This window comes from Eulemur rufifrons, chromosome 16 (assembly GCF_041146395.1).
Source record: "Eulemur rufifrons isolate Redbay chromosome 16, OSU_ERuf_1, whole genome shotgun sequence".
Taxonomy (NCBI): Eukaryota; Metazoa; Chordata; class Mammalia; order Primates; family Lemuridae; genus Eulemur; species Eulemur rufifrons.
Genome location: NC_090998.1, coordinates 17,443,611 through 17,465,765, shown reverse-complemented (window position 1 = coordinate 17,465,765; position 22,155 = coordinate 17,443,611). Strand labels below are relative to the sequence as shown.

The window sequence follows — 22,155 nt, the reverse complement described above, 5'->3', positions numbered from 1 at the left end:
TACATTTTATGTACAGATCAGTTTGGAGAAAATTGTCATTTTAACAACTGGAGTCTTCCAATCAATGGATATAGTATAGTTTTGCATTTATTTAGGTTTCCTTTTAATTCCATAGCAAAATTTTGCACTTTTTTAGTGTAGAGGTTTTGATATAGTAAATACAATTTTAAAATAAAATTTATTCTCTATTTTTTACTAGAATAGAATTACAATTTGTACATTTATCTCAAATGCTATGACCTTTACATAAGCATGTTATATGAAAATAGTTTTACTTCTTTCTTTCTAATTTTTACCTTTTTAAATTTTCTTTTTCTTCAGATGGTATACTGGCTAGGACTTCTACCATAACATTAGAGATAAATGTTTAGAGCAGATATTATGGCTTTGTTTCCAATCTAAGGGGGGGATATATTCATTCTTGCATGATTTAACATGATATTAACTATAGATTTTTCATAGACCACTTTTTAAGGTTGAGAAAGTTCCATTCTATTTCTAGATTTGTGAGTTTTTATCATAACTGAGTGTTGATTTTTTTTTCCCAAGTTTATCAAGTTGACATGATTTTCCTGGTAAATCTTCTCATTCTTTTACTTTTACTCTAACTGTTTACATTGAAAATGTGTGTCTTAAAAACAGCATAAAATTAGATATTGTTTTTGTTATGCAGGCTGACAATTTCTACCTTTTAATTGGCATTTTTAGTTCATTTTCCACATAATGTCATATTGACATGGTTGGGTTTGACTCATTGTGTTGCTATTAGTTTTTCTTTGTTCAAACCATTTCTTGGACTCTTTTCCCCTTTGTTTTGGTCTCCTTTTGAATTGAGTATTTTTTTTTTGTAGTTCATTTTTGTCTTCTTCTTGGCTTTTAAATATATTCTTAAAATTTGGGGGTGTGTGGATTTTCTAGAGATTAGAATATTCTGTTTTCAGCATATTACAGCCAACCATGAATTCATTTTATATTGCCTTACATACCTCCATTTTTTCATTTCTCATTCTTATTGAAATTGTTGTAAATTTTATTTTTTTTATGTATCATAAACCAAGCAGTATATTACGATGCATTTTTCTTTAGTTAACCACTTTTTAAAGAAATTAATAAATATGTAAATAAAAGTATTTTTATTTATTTACCTATTTTCTATTTTTGGTGCTTTTCATTTATTCTTATAGATTAAGTTATGACTTTCTATCTAGTATCATTTTCTTCCAGCTTAAAATACTTCTTTTAAGATTTCTTATAGTACAGATGAACTGATACTAAATTAACTCAGCTGAATTTATTTGAAAATGTCTCCATTTGGTTTTCATTTTTGAAATACAATTTTACTGATAATAGAACTCTAAGTTAAAAAAGTTTCTTTCTCCCTTTTAACATACAAAGATAATATTCTACTATATTTTAGCTTACACTGTTTCTGATGAGAAGTCTGCAGCTAATATTATACATAATATTGTAATATTAATATTATAGTCATTTCCTTATATGCAATTTGTTCATTATTTTCCCTGATGTTTTAAGTTTTTTATCTTTATCTCTAGTTTTCAGTAATTTGACTATAGTGTACGTAGGTGGTCTTTGTGTGTATGTGTTTGTTTGCATAGGAGTCACTAAGCTTTATATATCTGTAAGTTGATATTTTTAATCAAATTTGTAAAATTTGGCTATCTCTTTAATTATTTTTTGCCTCAACATTTCACTCCTTTCAGGTGTATCTGATGTACCTATATCTTTTTGTTTTTTTTTTTTTTTTTTTGAGACAGTGTCTCACTTTGTTGCCTGGGCTAGAGTGCCATGGCGTCAGCCTAGCTCACAGCAACCTCAAACTCCTGGGCTCAAGCAATCCTCCTGCCTCAGCCTCCCAGAGTGCTAGGATTACACGCGTGAGCCACCGAGCCTGGCCTGATGTACCCATATCTTATATTGCTTGATATTGTCCTTCAGGTCATGAGGCTGTATCATTATTTTCAGGATTTTTTTTTTCTTTTTATACCTCAACATGGATAATTTCTATTGCTCTGTCTTCAAGCTTATTATTCTTTTTTTCCTACATTAAGTAATCTATTAAATCCATTCAATGATTTTTTTAAATCAAATATTTTAGATACTGTGTTTTCAGTTCGTAAATTTCCATTTCTTTACTAAGACTTTTCATTTGTTCACTCATGTATATCTTTTTAAAACATCATTAAATGTCTTTACAATAGCTGTGTCGAAATAATTATCTGCTAGTTGAAAACTCTCTGGATCTGTTTCTATGAACTGCTTCCCCTGAGCCAGGCTATGGTAATATTTTCCTGATTATTCCCAATAATTTTTCTAATTATTGGTTGCATGCTAGACATTTAGCATGCTATATTGTTGAGAGTCAGCATTCTGTTATGTTTTGGGTGTTGAAGATTTCAAATATTTTAGCAGCCAGTTTAATTACCAGAAGATCAGCTTGATCATTTTGAGACTTGTGTTTATGATTTGTTAGGTTGGGCCTAATATAGTTCTTAATCCAGGGCTAGAGTAGACTTAATCCTAACATGTATTTTTCTGGTTTCTTTATTACATGTCTGGGATGTTTTGTGAGCTTTCTCCATTCTTAACTGGTCAGAATTTCTATGTCTTCCAGCATTGCACAACCTCTCAAATCTACTTTTATTTACGTCCTTCTGGAGTGGTTCTCATGCAGGCTCTGGAAAACGTCTACCTGCTCAAGAGTAGCTTAGTACTCAAGTACATAGTTAAGGAGACCCCACAACAGATTCCTGTAGTTCCCATCCTGCCCATCTTCCTTCTCCCCAGTGTCATGCTCTGAAGATTCTAGCAACCTCAACATCATTGAACTCTGATTTCTGCCTTTTTTTTCTCTTTTTTTTCTTAAATCTCAGAAAGACCTGCATATTCTTCCTTGGTTTTACCTCCCAGAACCTTGATAAGAGCCAGGTGTAATAAGTGTCTTCAGGCTGAAAGCCACTTGAATCATGAGGCTTACCTCAGCCATTTGTTCAATTTCTGAAAACAGTTAATTCAAATTTAGCTTTCTTTTGTTATGATTTTTTAAGTAGGAGAGATTAGCCTAGTACTGGGTACTCTTTATGCTAGAAGGAAAAGCATTAATTTCTTTCAAAACAAAGTGCTTTTGTATCTTCCATTATGAGGTCTTCTTCATATTTGAAAGCACTTTTTGGGTTGGTTGATCAATTTGAAAGAAGGAACAATTAAGTCACCAACTCAATGATAAAATGTGGTATTTGGAAACTGAGGTTATTCTGATTCTAATGTAAGTTTTACCACGTTGAAGGCTGTCCTCCATCTGTTTTTTCATGGTCTGGAAAAAAACTGTACTGTACTTAATTGTGTTATGTGGGTAAAACAGAGGAAAATGATGCTTATTTTATGTATATTATTAACTTAAATAGAAACTGAAGTATATGACAAATAGAATTCCCTAGGGTTAATTTAAACACACAAATTTCTAATATTTAAAGTAGTTACTGTGGCAATTATTTATTAGTTTTGACCTTTTTTGTTTGAATATATTTGAAATTTCAAAGCATTGCATCTTTTTCATATTCAAAAAATCTCTCATTAAAAATATATTAGCCTCTTATATATGATACATTTGTTAAATGTAAGACTGTATGGTTTTGAGTAAGATTTAGAAAAAGCTGTTTTACCTACTTAAGATGACATTAGTTTAGTTTGACAATGGATTGTCAATATATGTCTCACGAGGACTATGAGAAACTTCTACGACTTCAGTTCTTAAGGTAATCTTTTATTCCAGAAAGTATGGAAGGGCAATTCAGTTCTTATATTTATTTTACACTTATTATTTATCAAGCACATTGTATAGCAGTAGTCCCCTATTTTTTTGGTACCAGGTACAGGTTTCATGGAAGACAAATTTTCCATGGATGAGGGGTTGGGGGTGGAGATGGTTTCAGGATGATTCAAGTGCATTACATTTATTGTGTACTTTATTTCTATTATTATTATTACATTGTTAGATATAATGAAATAATTGTACAACTCACCATAATGCAGAATCAGCAGGAGCCCTGAGCTTGTTTTCCTGCAACTAGACAGTCCCATCTGGGAGTGATGGGAGGCAATGACACCCAAGTTATGTTGTTCACTTGCCACTATAAAGCCTGCCACCAGATGCAGCTTAATTGTCACTTGCCATTCACTGATAGGGTTTTGATATGAGTCTGCAAGCAGCTGATTGATTTATTATGGTTTCTGTGCAGTCAAACCTCTCTGCTAATAATGATCTGTATTTGCAGCTGCTCCCCATCATCGCCTCAGCTCCACCTGAGATCATCAGGCATTAGATTCTCATAAAAGGCACACAACCTAGATCCCTCGCATGCGCAGTTTACAGTAGGGTTTGCACTCCTATGGGAATCTAATGCTGCAGCTGCTCTGACAGGAGGCGGAGCTCAGGCGGTGATGCGGATGATGGGGAGTGGCTGTAAATACAGAAGAAGCTTTGCTCGCTTGCACTGCTCACCTCCTGCTGTGCACTTGGTTCCTAACAGGCCACAGACCAGCCTTGGGGACCACACTTTATAGCATTGGAAACATAGTTATAAACAAGATAGCAAAACTAGGTTCTTTGCTTTCCCAGTTCTTATGCATTAATGAGGGGGATAAGGAACAAACACGTGAATGAGCAGGATAATAGCTGTGTTAACATAAAGGGCATATGCTAGAGAGTAAAGGGAGAAGGACTTCATTCGTCATGGTCAAAAAAGGCCTCTTTTAGAAGATGACATTTAAGTGAAAACCTACAGGATGAGATGATTTTGTCATATGAAGAACTTAGGAAAGAGCATTTCAGGCAGAGGGAACACCACATAAAAGGCCTTGAGATGGGAGCAGGACTAGCACGTGTGAAATATATGAGGGAGACTGATGTCACTGGCTTTAAGTGAATGAGGAAAAGGGTGATATGCGTTGAAATTATTGAGCAAGACAGTAGCAAGATGACTCAAAACAAAACTCTTGATCACACTCAGTGCCCCAGGATGGGATTCCTCCATCCAGAAAATGACTCTAACAGCTGCCCGGTTGATCACCTCAAAACCTTGGAATCTCTATTGCCTTAACTTTGATTCCCCGGTTTCTCAGTTGACCTCCTCCCTAATTCCAATGAATCCTCAAGTCATGTCTTCTCAACTTCCAAAATATTTCTCCCAGTTCTAGCCACTTCCACAAATGTCCACTGCGATCATCTTAGTTTCAGCCATCACCAGCTCTTGCCTAAAATGAACCACTAACCTCCTTGCTGTTGTGCTTGTTTCTACTCTCACTTCCCTGCAATCTGTTCTTCAACTTGTAGTCAAAGAGATCACTCAAAAAGATTCTTGTTGGCCATAAAATAACATTGTAAAACTTGTTCTGGGACATATCTTCAAATGGTACACTATCATATTACATAAAATGTTATCACTGATGGATATCTGTAAATAGACCATCATAGTTAACATCCTCACTCCAACTACTCTAAAACTTTAAAATTTAGGGAAATGGCTGTTTTCTTAGCCAACTTAATATTTTAGGAATCTCATTCTAGGATGTTCATCATTCTTTTTTTTTGTTTGTTTTTCAGCTCATTAAGGGGGTACAAAATATAACTCATTTAAATCACTTAATATAACTCCTGACACTTAGGGTTTTATTAGTGTTAGATTTTAATATCATTATAATTTATTGCTATTATCATTAGTATTATTATGAGAATGAATGTTAGACAAATTGTGTGAAAATGACTGATAGGCAATAAAAGATCTGCAATGTAAAAAAAAAAAAAAAAAGATTCTTGTGATCACGTAATTCCCCTGTTCAACATTTTTAAATAATTTCTCACTCTTGGAATAAAATATCTTATCATGTCATATATCTTATCACAATATAAGTTACTTGCTTAGTTTGGTGCCTTTGGCAGGTTATTAATGAGCACAACCAGCTGTGACGTGCATAATGCCGAGCAGGAAATCCAAATGCCACTAATTCCCTTACAGTTCTTCCTGGGATTTTGGTTTTGTTCAGAGAATTACTATTGTACAAAATACTTCTTAGTCACTAATTTAGTGCTATTTATATACGATTTATTTTTGTTCTTCTTTTATTTTGCCATGATAGCTAAATATTGCTTTTTTCGGTTGACTAAAACAATTTCCTGCCTCCTTGAAGGATGATTAAGCAATGGTTTATCAATGCTATGTGATGATCTATATCTAATCACTCTCTGCTTTGTTGTTTTGAACTGAATGATTTCTAACCATTTTTGCTTTTCCTTAGTCTAAAGTTAAAGTTGCTAAATACCACAGGAAAAAAATCTTTAAAAGCATACAAAATTACTTATTTACTTCCTAAACATTAATTGCTCATTGGACAGGCGAGACATTAGGAAATGAAAGGAGTTATATGGGAAGGAAGGCTCACTCTTTGAAGATATGTGTGCTTCAAGTGTGATTGATGATATTATAAACAGTAGGCAAAATTCACTCACAAGACTAGGTCACCATCATAAACCGTAGGCAAAATTCACTCACACGACCTGGGTCACTTACAGTAAGGGAGATTGTTTCTGTGAAAGTCTGGCAATATGTTTTAAATACTCTTTTGGTGGTTCTTCAAGATGAGCTCTTGTCTCTTCATAATCAGGTTTTATATACTCCCACCCAGTAGCTGGAAAATCAATCTGAAACAAAGAAATGATTTACTATGTATTAGAAGTGTCTCCAAATGCATTATTAATTTAATAATCTCTATTTTAGAGTTTTAGAAACTAAAGAATATCTTCTATTTTTTCTGTGTTATTTATTATTTTAAAATAATTTTAAAAGAATCATTAGAGCTTGGATTTAGTATTTAGGTATACATGGTATTTGGCCAATTATTTATGCAAATGGTACAGATTAGTCACCTATAATATTGTCTGAGGGAAAACGAAAGAAACAATAAAATGTATGAACTTTTCAGAAAGCTAAATACATTACATTTTTGTTTAATGCTACAATTAAATCCTTTCTATGTCAGTTTTAAGATGTCTTTCTATTATGAAATGATGAAATTTAAAGATGATTATTATAACTTTTTCATGAAATCACTTGGGAAAATAAAAGAGTTAATCTATATTAGTCTGGTCTCTATTTCATGAAATTTGCAAGTCTGGGAATCATTTTGTAGACATAAGAGTGAAATCTTCTCTGGTAAAAACTTGTTTTTCTAGTATATAACCAAATAGAATATTGCTGCTTTGACTCTGTAGTTCAGATTTATAGACAGTTCTAGAATCTAGGCCTTCTTTTTTCCTGGGTCAATGAGTTTTCCATTAAACCATGTTTCACTGATAATCTGATTATAGTAAATAAAATAATGGTTAACAAAAAAAGATAGTTCCAAACTATGTAAATGAGCTGTGTATTTTAGGGCTTTATATATTTGCTTAAGGTAATCATATGGATTTTTTCATTTTAATATTTAAAAAAATCACAGAATTTAATTTTCTTTGCTGAATTATGTCAGACTGGAATCTCAGAGAAAATTAAGGAACATTGTGAAGTAGACTGTGTTAACAGTTAGAAATGCAGTTTAATCTATTTGAGTTCTTATTTATTTGAAGGTTCTAGGAATTTCATTTCATAACCCTTAAATGTTTTGCAAGTCTTGTTTTTATATCATCTTTGTTATAATGTATTATTACTCAACATGATAAAAAACATATAATATATAAGATAAACAAAAGCAACATTACAGTAAATTTTCCCTTTTGACAAAGATTAATCTTGAAAGATTAATTTTGGTGCTTTAGAGGGAAGTGCATCCAGTACTAACAGGTTACCTGTTACTCTTTATGTGCACAAATATTTTTAAATAGCATTTAATGAGCTAGTAGAATTTTACGTTGGTACTAAGTAAATGGCAGAGTCAATGAGGAAACCAAAGATGGTGGATGAAAATACCAAAGTACCCTGGTACACAAGTCTATAGTAAATTATTTGATATATTTCACTTAGGAAATAATTTTTATTTCTGAAACATGGGTGAGTTCATATATCAAATTGCATTTTTTCATGAATTATGAAGCTAAATCTATTGATCCTTGAGTCACTGATAGAAAATATTGAAATTTCTCCAAGTTGCCTCTTGTTCTAACTTTTACAAAAGGAAAGTACTACAGAAGTATGTATTAATGCATTTGCTCTAGAATATTTCTGAGCACCATGCATTATGGAAGATACGAGTAGCAGCTATTACTTTCAGAGAACTTAAAGCCCAATTGAGGAGAAAAGACACACATATTAACAACTGAAACAGGGAACAGTAAATACACAGTGACCCAGAGCTGTACTTCATTACTGTGGTTCAGAAATGGCAAATACTCAACTCTGCTCTTTCCCCTTCTATGGCTGTGGCTGACTAAGCCTGGCTTTGGTCTCACATTTCTTTTTAATGGAATGTTCCAGGAGATTTATTCAAATATCAACAGTGAATATGCCATGACATCAGTTTGTCACATTCCTGCCTAAGCCTTAAGAATACACTTCTGATTTTAAGAACAACAACAAAAAATTATGGAATCTTTCTGCTGGAGTGCAGGAAAATATTCAGACCTGGTCACTCAACCTTCTCCTTCACACCTCCTTACACATTTGGACATTGACTTCTTTTGTTTCACATATCCATCCTTCTCCAAGCACACTTGGCCACCACGGTTCCTACTGTGGCTTCATGGCTTGATCCTACTTCAGGGGGCTGCTGTGAATGTCCCTGGGATCCATGCCCCACAATCATACTCATACGGTGCCCCTGGGCCCAGTGTGGGTTCCCAAGATTCTGCTGGCTTATTCAGAGAGCTACTTGCACCTGTGGGTATAGGTTGGGTATTATAGGGCACACGCTTATAAGACCCTAAGTTTTATGGCAATTCAAGGGAAGGAAGGATATATGCTAACTGGGTGGCAACTGCGGTGAGTCTCAAGGAATGTAAATGAGGAATCCATATGGTTGTTTTGAGGTGAGAAAAAAAAAAAAGAATCTCTGTTACATAAGGAATCAAAATACAGTGTGTTCTAAGAACCTGATATCAAGAGAGAGACTGGTTTGCTCCCTGACACTGCTGGTACCAGAGGATAAGCATGTAATAAAATGTTAGAGAAAGTAAAATGCTTGAGTGAGTGAGTAAGCGAGATCTGTGGTTTAGGGAGAAGGCCCTATTAGATAAAAGGAAGAGCTAAACATTCAGATAAGTGGCCCAAAGGGCTATGTTTAGGAATATATATGGGTTGGGTTATTGTAGTGATCAGAAATATGGATACATAACATTAATTTAACAAATGTCGTATTCTAGGTACTGCTCTAGATGCTGGGGGTAAAATATTGCCCATGCTGTCAGAGATCTCTCAGTCCACAGAAAGGAGAGAATGTGTAAGTATATCGATGAAATGTTATTAGGTATCATGTGAACACAGAGGAAGGGCACTTAACTCTGTCTGGTGTGGGAAGAGAGGATGGGGTTAGGGAGACACTCCTAGAGAGGGGTCCATGGATGGTAAAAGATGAATATCAATTGCTCAGAGTCACAGGAGGGGTGGCCAGTGGATGGTGAAGGGGAGAAGGCAGGGAGCAGTATTCATAAACTTACACAGGGTCAAAGCAGGGTAGTGCATGTCAGAAACTACAACACTTGCAAAGCTACTGGAGCTTGAAGTGTCAAACATGAACTGGCAAGAGAAGTGACGGGAGAGGGGCCATGCTGCAGAGCTGGCCTTAATTCTCTGGGTAGTGCTGAGTTATCGAAGAGTCTAAGCAGGAAAGTGACAGGTTCAGATTTAAGTTTTAGAAGGATTGCCCTTGTGACTATGCAGAGTTTGGATGAGAAGATGACAAAACTAAAGCCAAGAGAAACAGTTAAACTACTGTAATATAGGATAGGAGAGAGTTGTTGAACTATCGCAGATGAGGGGAGGAATGGAGAGTTTAGGTGAGGAAAATAGAGATGATAAATCAGCAAGATATAGCATGGACTGAAGATAGGCAGATAGAAAGAGGGAGAGGGCAAGAAAAACAGGTAGGTGTGTGCTGGGCATGCATAGGCATAACAAATTAAGGGGGCAGAAGTAATTTTGGAGAGGAAGGTGGGCTCAGTTGGGGGTATGTTTTTGTTTGAAGCTGCTGATAGAATATCTAGGTAGGAGTTTCAGCAAGTGTGTGTCCATATTTGTCTGAAGCTAGAGGTCTGAAGGAATCTATACTAGAGGTGCAGACTTAGAAGTGAACCTGCATGGATGCCAAAAAGAAAACCTTAGAAATAAATATATACTGTTAAGTATATAACAAGAGGAATGAAAACCTATGTTCACACGAATACCTATGCACAAATGTTCACAACAGTGATATTCTTAATCGCCCAAAGGTGGAAATAACTCAAACATACATTGACTACTAAATGGATAAATAATGTGGTATATTCATACAATGTAATATTATTCAACAGTGAAAAGGAATGAATACTGATCCATGCTGTAACATGGGAGAACTTGGAAAACACTATGCTAAGTGAAAGAAGCCAATCACAATAGATCACATAGCGTATGATCCCATTTAAATGAAATGTCTCAAATAGGCTAATTTATAGAGACAGAAAGTAGATTAGTGGTTGCTTATGGTCGGAAAGGATGGGGAACTAGGTGGCAATACTTAAAGGGTATGGGATTTCCTTTTTTGAGGTGATGAAAATGTTCTAAAATTGTGGTGATAGTTACACGTATCTGTGGAAATAATAAAAACTACTGAATTGCACACTTGAATGAGAGAATAGTATGGAATGTGAATTACATCTCAATAAAGCTGTTTTTAAATGGGAAAAAAAAAAAAAAGAATGTGAGCACACAGGGAGAATATGCGTCCTGAGAAAAGCCATGGGCCACCCAGACTGGACCTCTGAGATGTTTCCACAGTAGGGGAAGCCTAAGGTGAGCCAGGGAAGGACACAGAGAAAGAAGGACCTGAGAGAAGTGTGAGGAGAAACACGAGAGGGCAGTCACACCACAGCCAGAGCAGGAGAGAGTCCAGTAAGGGGGGGAGCCAGTGCTAGAAAGAGCAGGGAGAGGGCCAGTGTGATGAGGACTGGAAAACACCACTGGATTTGGCACCTAGGAATAAGCAAGTACCTGTCCCCAGGTAAATGTGGTGATTTAGATGCGGATGGGCAGGTGAGGAGGTAGACAAACAGAACAAGAAACAACATAACTCATATGAAACAACACTGCTGTTAGTTGTTAAATACATGATAGAGCCATTCTACTATTAATAGATTGTGTTCGAGGAGAGGCAGGAAGTTTAGGGAGATCCAGGCTAGGGAGTGAAGCAATAAACTGCTTATCTATCTCCATTTCTGAACTCAGATCTATTTTATTCTGTCCATTGCTTCTGGTCAGTACATCAACTGCAGGACCTGAAGAAAAGCATTGACTTGAAGGAATCATGTTCTGTGACATATCACATCGCTTGTCATACGGGGGTGGCTGTGGTGTGGCAGGGACCACCCACCAAATAAAGTCAATCAGAAAAGTACAGACCTGACAGAAGTCAGATTGGCATAGTAGGATCTTTTCATTGTACAGTGGAAAACAGAAGGTTAGGTGACTTGTTCAAGGTTGTAAAGTTTTCTGTAAAAGAGCTAAGACTAGAATCCAGGTATTCTAACTCTCAGCTAGATGTCTTTCCCTGAGACTCACACCGACTCCCTAACAAAAACACTGGGTGCAGAACTGACTTCTAATTTTCTCACCGTCTCCTAACCTCAGAATCTAGAGATTCTGCTGTACATTTATCTATATAATCAAACTGGTACTGGCTATTACAGATTTTGACTTTACTACCTTAATAACTCTTACTTTATTTGTATATTTCCTCATCAATTAAAAACATGTTGAGAGGTTTTTTGTATATCTATCCCATTCGAAATTATTTCATAAAAATGAGATGATTTAACTTTTGCATACCACTGAATGATTTACATGCCCCTCCCTCACCTTTTTGTGAGATAAATTCTGTTATGGTTCCAGATTTCTGCTTGGAAATCTCTGCTGCTATTGAATATTCAAAATTTTCCTTTAGATTCCACTCACCAGAATCTGTGTTCCCAAAGGAACTATTTCCCTCATCTGTGAAAATTCAAGGAGAATCTCATCTGATAATCTCTCTTCTCCTTCTCCCACCTCTACCACTGTCCCCTACCCTAAAGACTCCTAAAATCATAAATTTATATCCATAAAGCTCTGGCAATGGTCAGACTTGAAGACATTCATTAAGCTGAAGTGATTTGGATCTGGCAAGAAATAGTTTGATAGAAAATACATTTATCCACTTAAAGAAAGGTCACCTACATCTACAGCTGGATATCCCACAGGTTTGTATACAAAGCCATGTATCCCATATTGAATTCATCGTATTACATTGTTGAAGACTGTCTGTTCCTTCTCTGCATTTTTTTAAAACTAAAGATATTGATAATGACTTAGGAACCGAAGTTTCTATCTCAGTTTCCTTATTTATTTCCTTCACATGGTTGTGCCCCTTTCTGTTTAAAAATAGTTTCTAAAATCTACCACTTAATTGTTTTTCTCTTAGTTTGGGCCCCATGATCTTTAACTTAGATCACTAAGATGTTCTTCTAACATATCCAGGCTTCTTGTTTTCAGGACCTTTTTCTACAACATTGGTAGAACTACTTTCTATGACTCAATACTTGGCTAATCATGTCCAAATCTGGTCTGCAATCTAGTGATTTTCCACCTTTTACCACTGTTCCTCATAACATTTATTCTTTAATTTTAGCTAACTTGCCATATTTTGAAGCTGCCACCCCCTTTCTAAATCTGTGTGTTTGCATTGTGCATTCCTTTATGACTGAATAGTCCTTCCCACTTAAACTAGTCACTGAGAGTGAGAATTTACTCATTCCACAAAGGGCATTCAAATGTCGTATCCTCTGGGAGTCTGTCTCCAGGCTTCATACATTTGTTCGCTTTCCCTCAGAAATATTCATCACCATTCCCACTTTGTTAGTGCCCCTGCAATGGCTACAGTATTTGTCACATTACATCAGAGTGAGTTGTGGAAGTCTGTCTCTCCAGTTGGATTTTGCATTTCTTGAATTCTTTGGCCGGGTATTACACGTTCACTCATTTTTGTGAAAGCGTTTAGCATAACGTTTGGTGCGTAGCAATCACATACAACATGTGTATTTGCAATTGAATTGAACCTCTAGCGTTTTGCTATTCTTCATTAGTAGAAAAATGTTTATGTTTATTAGGTTTACCATCTCTCCTCTTTTGTAGTAGAAATATTTATCTTTTTGTCCTGTTACAACGGGAACATCTGCTAATTAATGACACCATGTGCTGAGTGCCTGTGATGTTGTGCCGAGATCTAATCTGAATAACCATTCTTTTTTATCATCATGTACACAGATTAGAAGCAGATTTTGAGGTGCTGCCCAGTAGGCTCTTCCTCTACTAGAATGTGAAGCCACATTTTTATTAGTATTAATTTTTCCTTTCCATTTTCAACATCTTTCTGTGTATCTTTCTAAATTCTGTCTCTCAGAGTCTTTGCCTCAAACCTTAGGAACTTAGAGACTCTTCTAGCTTCCTCTAGAGCAGTGATCCTCAGCTGAGGGAAACTTTGTCCCTGAAGGACATGTGACAATATCCAGAGACATTTTTGATTGTCAGAACTGAGGAGGCGCCACTGACATCTAGTGGGTAGAAACCAAAGTTGTTGCTAAATATCCCACAATGCACAGCACGGCCCTCACAACAAAGAACTGTCGGGTCCAAAATGTTAATAGTGGTGAGGAAGAAAAACTTTGTTGTTCTAGAGGGTACTGACCAGATAGTACTTCCTAGTTCTTCCTGTAGAGATAGAAAGTCCATATTCCCTGCATTTCCATGATGGGAATTTCCATGCCTCAGGTATTTAATCAATATGACCAACTATATTATGAACAAATGAGGAACTGTCAGCAGGAAGGACCAAAGCTGGAGGCCCTGACCACCTTTCATTTATGATCTCAAATCATAGACAATAAGAAGGCTTTAAGGAAAAGAAAGTATAATAGATTTTGTTTGTAGTTTCTCTCCAACTACTCAGTTAATTACTAGTCATTTAGGAAATGTACAACAGAAGAGATTTTAAAGAAACATGACACAAATGCTGAGGTAGGAGTAAGGTACCAAGTTAATAATATATACCAATGACTATTCTTAAACAATGGGGAGAAAAATGAATGCATGTAATGAGTATGCTAATGGCAACACTCCACAGCTCTCCTTCATGATCTTGTCTGATGGAGAATGGTTTGAAATTGCTATGATATAAGCTGGGAGAAAAGTGCTTTGAAGAGTACTGAATGTGAAATAGAAGCAATAGAGATGTCACAAATCCCAGCAGGCTGGAGGAAGAGCAGACTATTAAAATGTGTGATCCTAGAAGAAATTGTTTCTAAAATTGACAACAAACTACTTATCAACCAATACTTGCCATGTGCACTTTAGTCTCATAGCCTGCACTCACCTGCAGGGTCACAGGGGATGGCTGACTGATGTCCCACACTCCCGGAGCTATCATTTCTAGGGGCGGCTCACTCTGTAATGTCATGCTGAATAGCATAGATCCGAGAATGGATTTTCTGCAAAAGACAACACATACAGACAGACAGGAGTCATTTCATGAGGGGAGCTATGATTATCTGTAAATGTTTTCTTTTGGAATATAAACATAATCAGCTATTTCAGTGGCTTTATTCAGTTGCTAGAAAAGAAATCAGATACTCCACAAGCCCAGACACTGATTAACAATTCATTTCTAATATACCACTTGTGTGGCTATTTTCCTAGATGCCTACATTTATTTTCCACATGAGAAACCACATGTTTACTCACAATGGTTTCTAATGGGTAGCATTTATTCTTAATTGCCAACAATGGTGATTACAAGGTGAGACTAAGAATCTCAGATTTATATTCTTGTAGTTAACGGCTGCCTTAAGTCAGTAAAGATGTCAAGTCTTCAGAACATTTCTTTGCTCCATGGAGTGACTAAATTCCCTAGGCACCTTTAAAGATATGAGTACTAAATTTATAGAGAAAAAAGATTTAAATTAGCATAGCATATGATCTGCGGAATAAAAATAGTTATGGGACTTCACAGAGGAAATGCTTCTTTATGTATAAATAGAAAGATTATTCGTATACTGAATGTTTAAAAATTGGTGGTAAATTACCATAGCAAATGAGGGTGCATACAGGAAAGATTTTAAACAGGGAAGAATTCATGGATGGTTTTAACAGCTTCAGTAACATCCAAATCCACAGATCTCACATGGATTATAAAAGAAGTTCCTCCCGGCTGTGTATGAGAGTCCGAGTAGCGATAAAACGTTCCAGTGAGGACTGAGAACAGCCTTTGGTTTTAACATACCAAATTGAAGATATAAAACTGAAAGTCAACAAAATTCAAGTTTATAAAGAACTTTAAAGCATCAAGTGAGTCTTTCTAAAGACAATATAGAATTCCATCTTGCCATTTCACATGCAAAACATGAAGGGAAAAAATCCAACAAATAAAGTTTTCTTTAAAGCTTTAGCTTTCTGAGGCCTGATTTCTTTATTATTTTCTGTATTTAAAGGTATTATCAGAAAATATGTGTCCAAAGGGAGTATAATTTGCAAATGTTATTGGGAAGATATTTTTGTGTGACCCAAGAATATTCTTCTGCAGGATGAATTTTGAGACTTCGTTATCCCTTTCTTCCATCCTCCCTCATCTGAAGAAAACTTGTTTGGGCATGACAATACCAGGGTGCCAGTAGGAGTGAGGTAAAGGTTAGTTTAATAGGGGTAAAGTATGGAAAATTATTCATGCAATTTTCCTCTTTGTCTTTAAGAGCATATCACCTTCAACCCCAAATGGCCCAACCTCCCTCTGCCTGGGACAAGTTCTGGATTAGTGTCAGGCAGAACGCAAGAGGAGGAAGGAGCAGGTCTCACACCAAACTCGAAGGACTCAGGTAATAATGTTCTCCATGGCATTTAGAGAAACTATTTCTGTGAACGGTCAATAGAGCTGAGGAAGGAGAAGGGTGTGGCAGGATGGATGGGAGAACATGGCACCAGGAAAGCTTGCCACTTTCTGGCAACTGGGAGGGTGGGAGGCAGAAGACAGGGAAAGAGCAGAGTGAGTGCAGCTGACACAGGGCCCGTTTGCCTCTCCTCTGTCTTTGGAAGCAGATAGGAGGAATGTGAGCCAAGTGAGCATAACCTAACATGAGAGGCCGCAGGCTCCTTTTCTCACTCCCTGTTTCAGATCCTGGAAGGAAACCACCTCTTGAAACTGCTCTGTACTGACTTGTGGCATGACCATTAAACTTGGCGTCACATGGTTAAGAGGCAGAAGGAACTCCTGAGTTTAGCTTTTTAGGGCCTTCTTTGGTTTCTATGTAAATGAGATGGGATCTAGAAATAGCCAAAAGTATTTAAGAGGGAAGGTTTCCAGAAAGGGGATAAGGGCCTCTATGACAAGGGCATCTTATTGGACCATCCCAGCTGAGGTCAAACGGAGGTCACTGGCAAACCTCAGATGGGTCTATGGTGCCTGCGAGAGCCTGAGCCGCCAGGGAGTTCCAGGAGTCCTCGCCAAGCTGTGGGAGCCCTATTCACAAGCTAAGCTAGTTGCAGATTTCCCCTATGACAAGCAGCCATCAGCTTTAACAGTGACTTTGATTCAACTATCAGAAGTCACCAAGCCAAAGGATCTGGTTTTCTTTTCTTTTGTGATCTAGTGTTCCTTTCCTCTCTTAGGAAGAGAAGCAGGGTATAAGGAAGATAGCTGAGTGGCCGAGCATTTTTATCCAAAAGAGACTGCATGCTTATAATATGGCTATTTAAATTACTGAGGTAACTAGTACTTTGTCATAGATGGAAAGTTTTTTCTCCTCATTAGTTACAGGGTGGAAGTTCATGAGGAAAAGTGTGATATATTAGCTGTAATTTTTTCTTCATACCTAAGTTGTAAAATGTGTTATATTTGTGGCCTTACATATTTATATAACTTGGCCATGCTTCACTCTGAAAATCAGAGTGATCTAAGCTGGTTCTAATAGAGGATGAGGGGATTCAAGAATCTGATGGTAAGTATCTGCCATTTCTGTCCTTAGACAGAGTCTGGGTCAATAGTAACTGTGACCTTAACCCTGAGGCACCTGGGGCAGAATGAAGTCACTTGATGTAGGTGTGTGTATGGGGGTGTGTGTCAAGAAACAGGGCACAGGGAGAATGAACTTCTAGCTTCCAATGAGGCTGATATAATATGTACTTTAAGGCCATGGAAGGGGGGAAGAAAATAAATGTTTGACACCATTTTGCAGGCTCTCTGTATGTTTGATATTATCTAATTTCCTTTCTGCTAATGGACTGTGCTGGAATATCTTTTTAGAAATTGGAAGCATAATGGAGGAAATGCATTTCAATAGACTTCTGTAAATGGAAAATATGAGAAAGATGATTAGTGGGATTGAGATGTGAAAAGATACAGCTAAGAGTGTCAGTGGTCAGAAAGAAGATGAAAATGGAAACTTTTAACACCAGGCAAATGGAGACCACCTTTTTTGTTTGTTTGTTTAATTACCACCACTGTGAAAGGTTTAAGTCAGTTAAAATTAAACAAATGAAAAAAAGTTGATGGAGGCAGGATATACAGAAAACAGTTTCATATAATGGAAAGAACACCAGACTCTGAGCCAGGCCATCCGGAGCCTGTCTTCATTAACTATCCTTAATTAGCTTAACTTCTTTGAGCTTCTTGGACAAAATCAATGGCTTTCCAGTGTTTTCATAGAGCTTTGAGGTTCTACTGATGGTTGAGGGGGGGAACTTCAGAAGGATGGTTGAGAAATGACAATTCGACTGGACTACAGGATTTCAAATTCCACACAGCACATACGTGGACTATTCATTCCTCTTGCACTTAGGTTTTGGAACACAACGTTATTAGGAAAAGGACTACACTGATAAACGTATTTGTTCTGGAATATTTTTAACAATATTTTTAATTTAAATATTGTACAGATTTATTGACTAGAAAAACCAATCCAAAATTTGTGGTACCAGGACAACTGATGGACTGGTTTATCCTCTCTGGGCTCCTATTTCCTCAAGTAAGAAAATAAGGTGTTGAGATAAAACAATTATCAATTTTAGCGATAGGATTCTACACATCCATTGCTGGCATTCTGGAACCAGAGAAGAAAAAGGCCCCAGAAGTGGGCAGCCAGTAGGAGCAGAGGATCTGATGTTATAAAACTCTTTGGGTTGCTGACTCTGATAGAGCTGGTAGGTTTCATGTCCAAGAGCAGAACCCAGGGGAGGCTGAGGCAGGAGCCCCTTGTCAGGTAGTAAGGTCTTTACAGGGTTCTTGGAGTAAGCCATGGCACCTGAGAGCAGGAAGGGGAGCAGCTTAAGGTAGTAAAGCCCAGACCTGCATTCTAGTTCTTGTTCTATTTGTAAATAGGCTGGTAACTATAGCAAAACTTTTAACTTTCCTTCACCATAGAGTTCTTAATCTGCAAATGAGTTATTTGGACTAACTGAGGGTCTCTCTTGGATAGGAAAGAAAAACAATAAGGAATTCTCACCCACAATTTATTTTGTTATTTGATTTTGAAGATGTATCCAAAATGATTAGAAATGGGGGTGGGGAGGTCAGGCTTTGCTACTTAGGTAATTGTCTAAGGAATCTAATTGTTTTGAGATTAAGATTTATTTTAGGCCTGTTTTGGAATTCTGCAAAAGATTCTAGTTTTCTCAGGCTTTAACTCATCTTGAAAGCTTTGGAAATACTGATCTGGCCAGATCACAGATGAATTAAGTTAGAATCTTTGGACGTAATTGGGCTCTGGGTTGATTTTAAAATCTTTCCAGAAAATTCTATTTTTAAATCAGGGTTGAGAATCTCTGTGTTAAAGTAGCTTACCACAATTGAGAAGTGCTAAGTAACTACCATGCTATTGGTTTTGAACTTAAATAGGGATGGGAGCTCGTGGAAATCGTTGAAGTGAAGATAACACTTTCTTGCTGCATTGTGGCGATAGTATGAATTCAGATACAGTAGAAGTCTTGTCTGCAAAAGAGGGGATTATAAAACTTTTGTGGGAAAAATTTTACCTTTGGACTTGAGACTTTTTTTTTAATAGAATTGAAGGTGAGTTTGCGTGCTTGAAAATGCAGAAGTTTATTGATGATTAATCTGGGTTTAATCATCATTGATTCTCTGAAACTCAATTCTAGAAACCACAATGAGATAGGAAGCCTTTAATTCTGCATATTCTCAGTTTATATGTATGTTGGAAAAAATAATGACGTAAATGCTCATTACAACTCCACATGGCTAGCTATGGGCAATTCAAACTGTAATGAAAGACAGATTCAATACCAAATGTTTACAGGCAGGGGTCATTCTATCAAAGGAAATGAAATTAAGTCGCCAATTTGCTGTGATCTGGAAATATCTGCATCAGATAAATTGGGTTAGAATCTCTGTAACTCGGAGCAATGAGCAAAGTGGGAGTCATCAGATCTCCCCAACTGCCTGCCCCACTGGATGGATTTCTGTTCTGATGTCTTAAAATAATCTGGATTTCTTTGAATCCTTTAGCCCAGGAGAGAGGCAGATTTTCTGATTTTCATGAGAAACGTTTGAAATATATTTACAAATGCTTATTGAAGTACTCTTTGAAGTAAGTTGTATTTTCTGATGTCTCATCATCCACAATTTTGACACTTTCCCATAGAAAAATGCCAACTAGGATCCATCCCAGATGGCGTTTCTCTCAGATTCCCATCTTCTATGATCATTCACCTATAAAATGTTTACCAATGGAACTGATATATGACAAAACAGCATGGAGGCAGCATTCTTACTATCATAACCATCTAGAAAAATGCCTTGAAGATTAGTTTGAATGACAAAAAATATTCCCAACTTCTTATATATTTAATGTTTATTGATTGTTATATGCAAAGTAGTATTTTAGGTGATAGGAGAGAATAAATGGAACTTTCTTTTCAGTGAATAGCTAGAAATAACATGCTACAAAAATGCTACATCTTACAAATATTGCTGTTGAAACTCTAAAGAAACTCACTCATGAGAAGGAAGGACACTTGTGTAGCTGCTCCTAATGAAAAAGGAATGAAAGTTCTTAGCACATAAACCAGACTTTTGAAATGTCTGCTAACAGCAGTAGGTATTCCTTTTTGGGAAAAACTATTTCTTGTAGACTTTTGAAATCTTACTTCACTCTAAATCTCCTATATTGGGATTGATTTTTTTTTTTCCAATTCAATTTAGTAAACAAACCTCTACTGATTGCCCATTTATATGAGGCACTATGTTAGATGACAGATATTACAAAAATAAATACATTCCCTGTCCTCCAGGAACACCCACGAAAATGGGCTAAAAGATGAAAACAAATAACAGAGTAACACACACGTATACACACACACACACACACATACACACACACACACACACACACGCACGCACACAGCCCAGATCAGAAGTAACCCAGTAAAGAATATTTTAAGATTTATCGTGGTTGCTTTGATAATAATTTATATATATTGCCTAGGTGTGGGAACTAAACTCTGATGAATTGGTTTTAACATTTTTGTATTACCAAATCTTTCTAAACCATCAGGGAAGAAACATACTTTAGAATAATATTAACATCACAATATAGATCCTAATTTTTGGAGGGTACTGAATTTTACCATTTGATTCTAAAGAAAAGTCTTGCTGTGTGAAAAAGAATTAGCTTATTTTTTTGAAATATGTTTCTCTCAATAGCATAGAAAATCATGTAATTGATTTTATCAAATTATAATTCCCAAGCCTTATTTATACTTAAATCAAAAGTTAATTTTGCAACGGCCATTAGTTCTGAAAGAATATCTGAACTTGTAGTTGGTTTACTTTTCTGAAAAATATCATCTCAAAGTTACTAAATATTTCTTCTTGCCAATAAAAGATCAGCAAATCAGTTACATTGTGTAATTTTACTTTAGCCAGAATTCCATGACTTACATTCTTTCTAAATGACAGTATTAATCCAAATCATTTTGAATAACTAATTCTGGAGAAACTGGCTGGTGAGAGAAAGGAAAGTAATTGAGATTGGTCATGCCAATGTCTCTTTGTTGTAAATGACCCAGCTGACAGATTGAGCATGAGGCCTATTTCTAAAGCCATTTCTACGTTTTTACTTTTCAGTTCTGTTTTCGGTAGTCATGATTTATACTGAGCTACCTCAATTTTAGAATACAATGTCTTCTTAATTTTCTCATACCATATACTGCAAAATATTTAGTTCCGAGGATGTTTTATTGAAATGGGACTTTTGTTAACCACAAATGATATACTTACTCTTTTGGAAACAATGGAAGACAAGTCCAGGCCAGTAGATTCACATTGTTGGTTGCACAGACAATCCCATACAGTTTTATAATGAGCATGGATTCCCTTGGAAGTGACTTTATTTCTAGAGGAAAATTGATTCTAAAAAATTAAAGAAAGAAGTAGCATTATCTACCCAATTACAATGATATTTTTATAAAAATTTTTTTAGTGTAATGGTCTGGGACAAAACTATTTTTAATTATTTGAATTGATGTATCCTCTTGAAATGTTTTGTGTCATCTTGAAAGAATGGAAATAACAGAAGTACATAGAGTAAAGAAATTTGTTAATCAATAGGAATTACTCCTTATAATTTTGACATGTAAGTTTATTTTTAAAAATTATAGTAATTTGAGCATTTACTCTCAGGTTACCAGAAGCAACAGATGAAAGAATGACGTAGGAAGTCAATGTCTTAGGGAGTTGAAGATGGCAGGAAATAAATAGGTCTTAAAGAGTAAGTCAGCTATAACGAGATGGAGATTTTGAAAAGAATTTTCCAGAAAGACAAAAGTGGATGGATAAGGGTATACATGCATGAAAAAAATTAAGTGTATCTGAGAAATGGTGAATGGCTCATTGTGGCTGAAACAAAAGATGAAGTCACATTGATAG

General features: G+C 36.1%; 1 protein-coding gene across 6 annotated transcripts in view; it reads right to left on the bottom strand.

Annotated features, from left to right (window-relative positions):
- Positions 1-22,155, bottom strand: part of PIK3C2G (phosphatidylinositol-4-phosphate 3-kinase catalytic subunit type 2 gamma) — a 372,544-nt gene that overhangs the window by 217,377 nt on the left and 133,012 nt on the right. For all 6 annotated transcript variants that reach the window (XM_069491534.1, XM_069491537.1, XM_069491533.1 and 3 more), the window contains 3 exons: positions 21,508-21,639; positions 14,599-14,713; positions 6,585-6,715 (listed from right to left, as the gene is read on the bottom strand). In XM_069491534.1, coding sequence (XP_069347635.1) covers positions 6,585-6,715; positions 14,599-14,713; positions 21,508-21,639 — 378 coding nt within the window. The remainder of the gene's footprint in view (positions 1-6,584; positions 6,716-14,598; positions 14,714-21,507; positions 21,640-22,155) is intronic.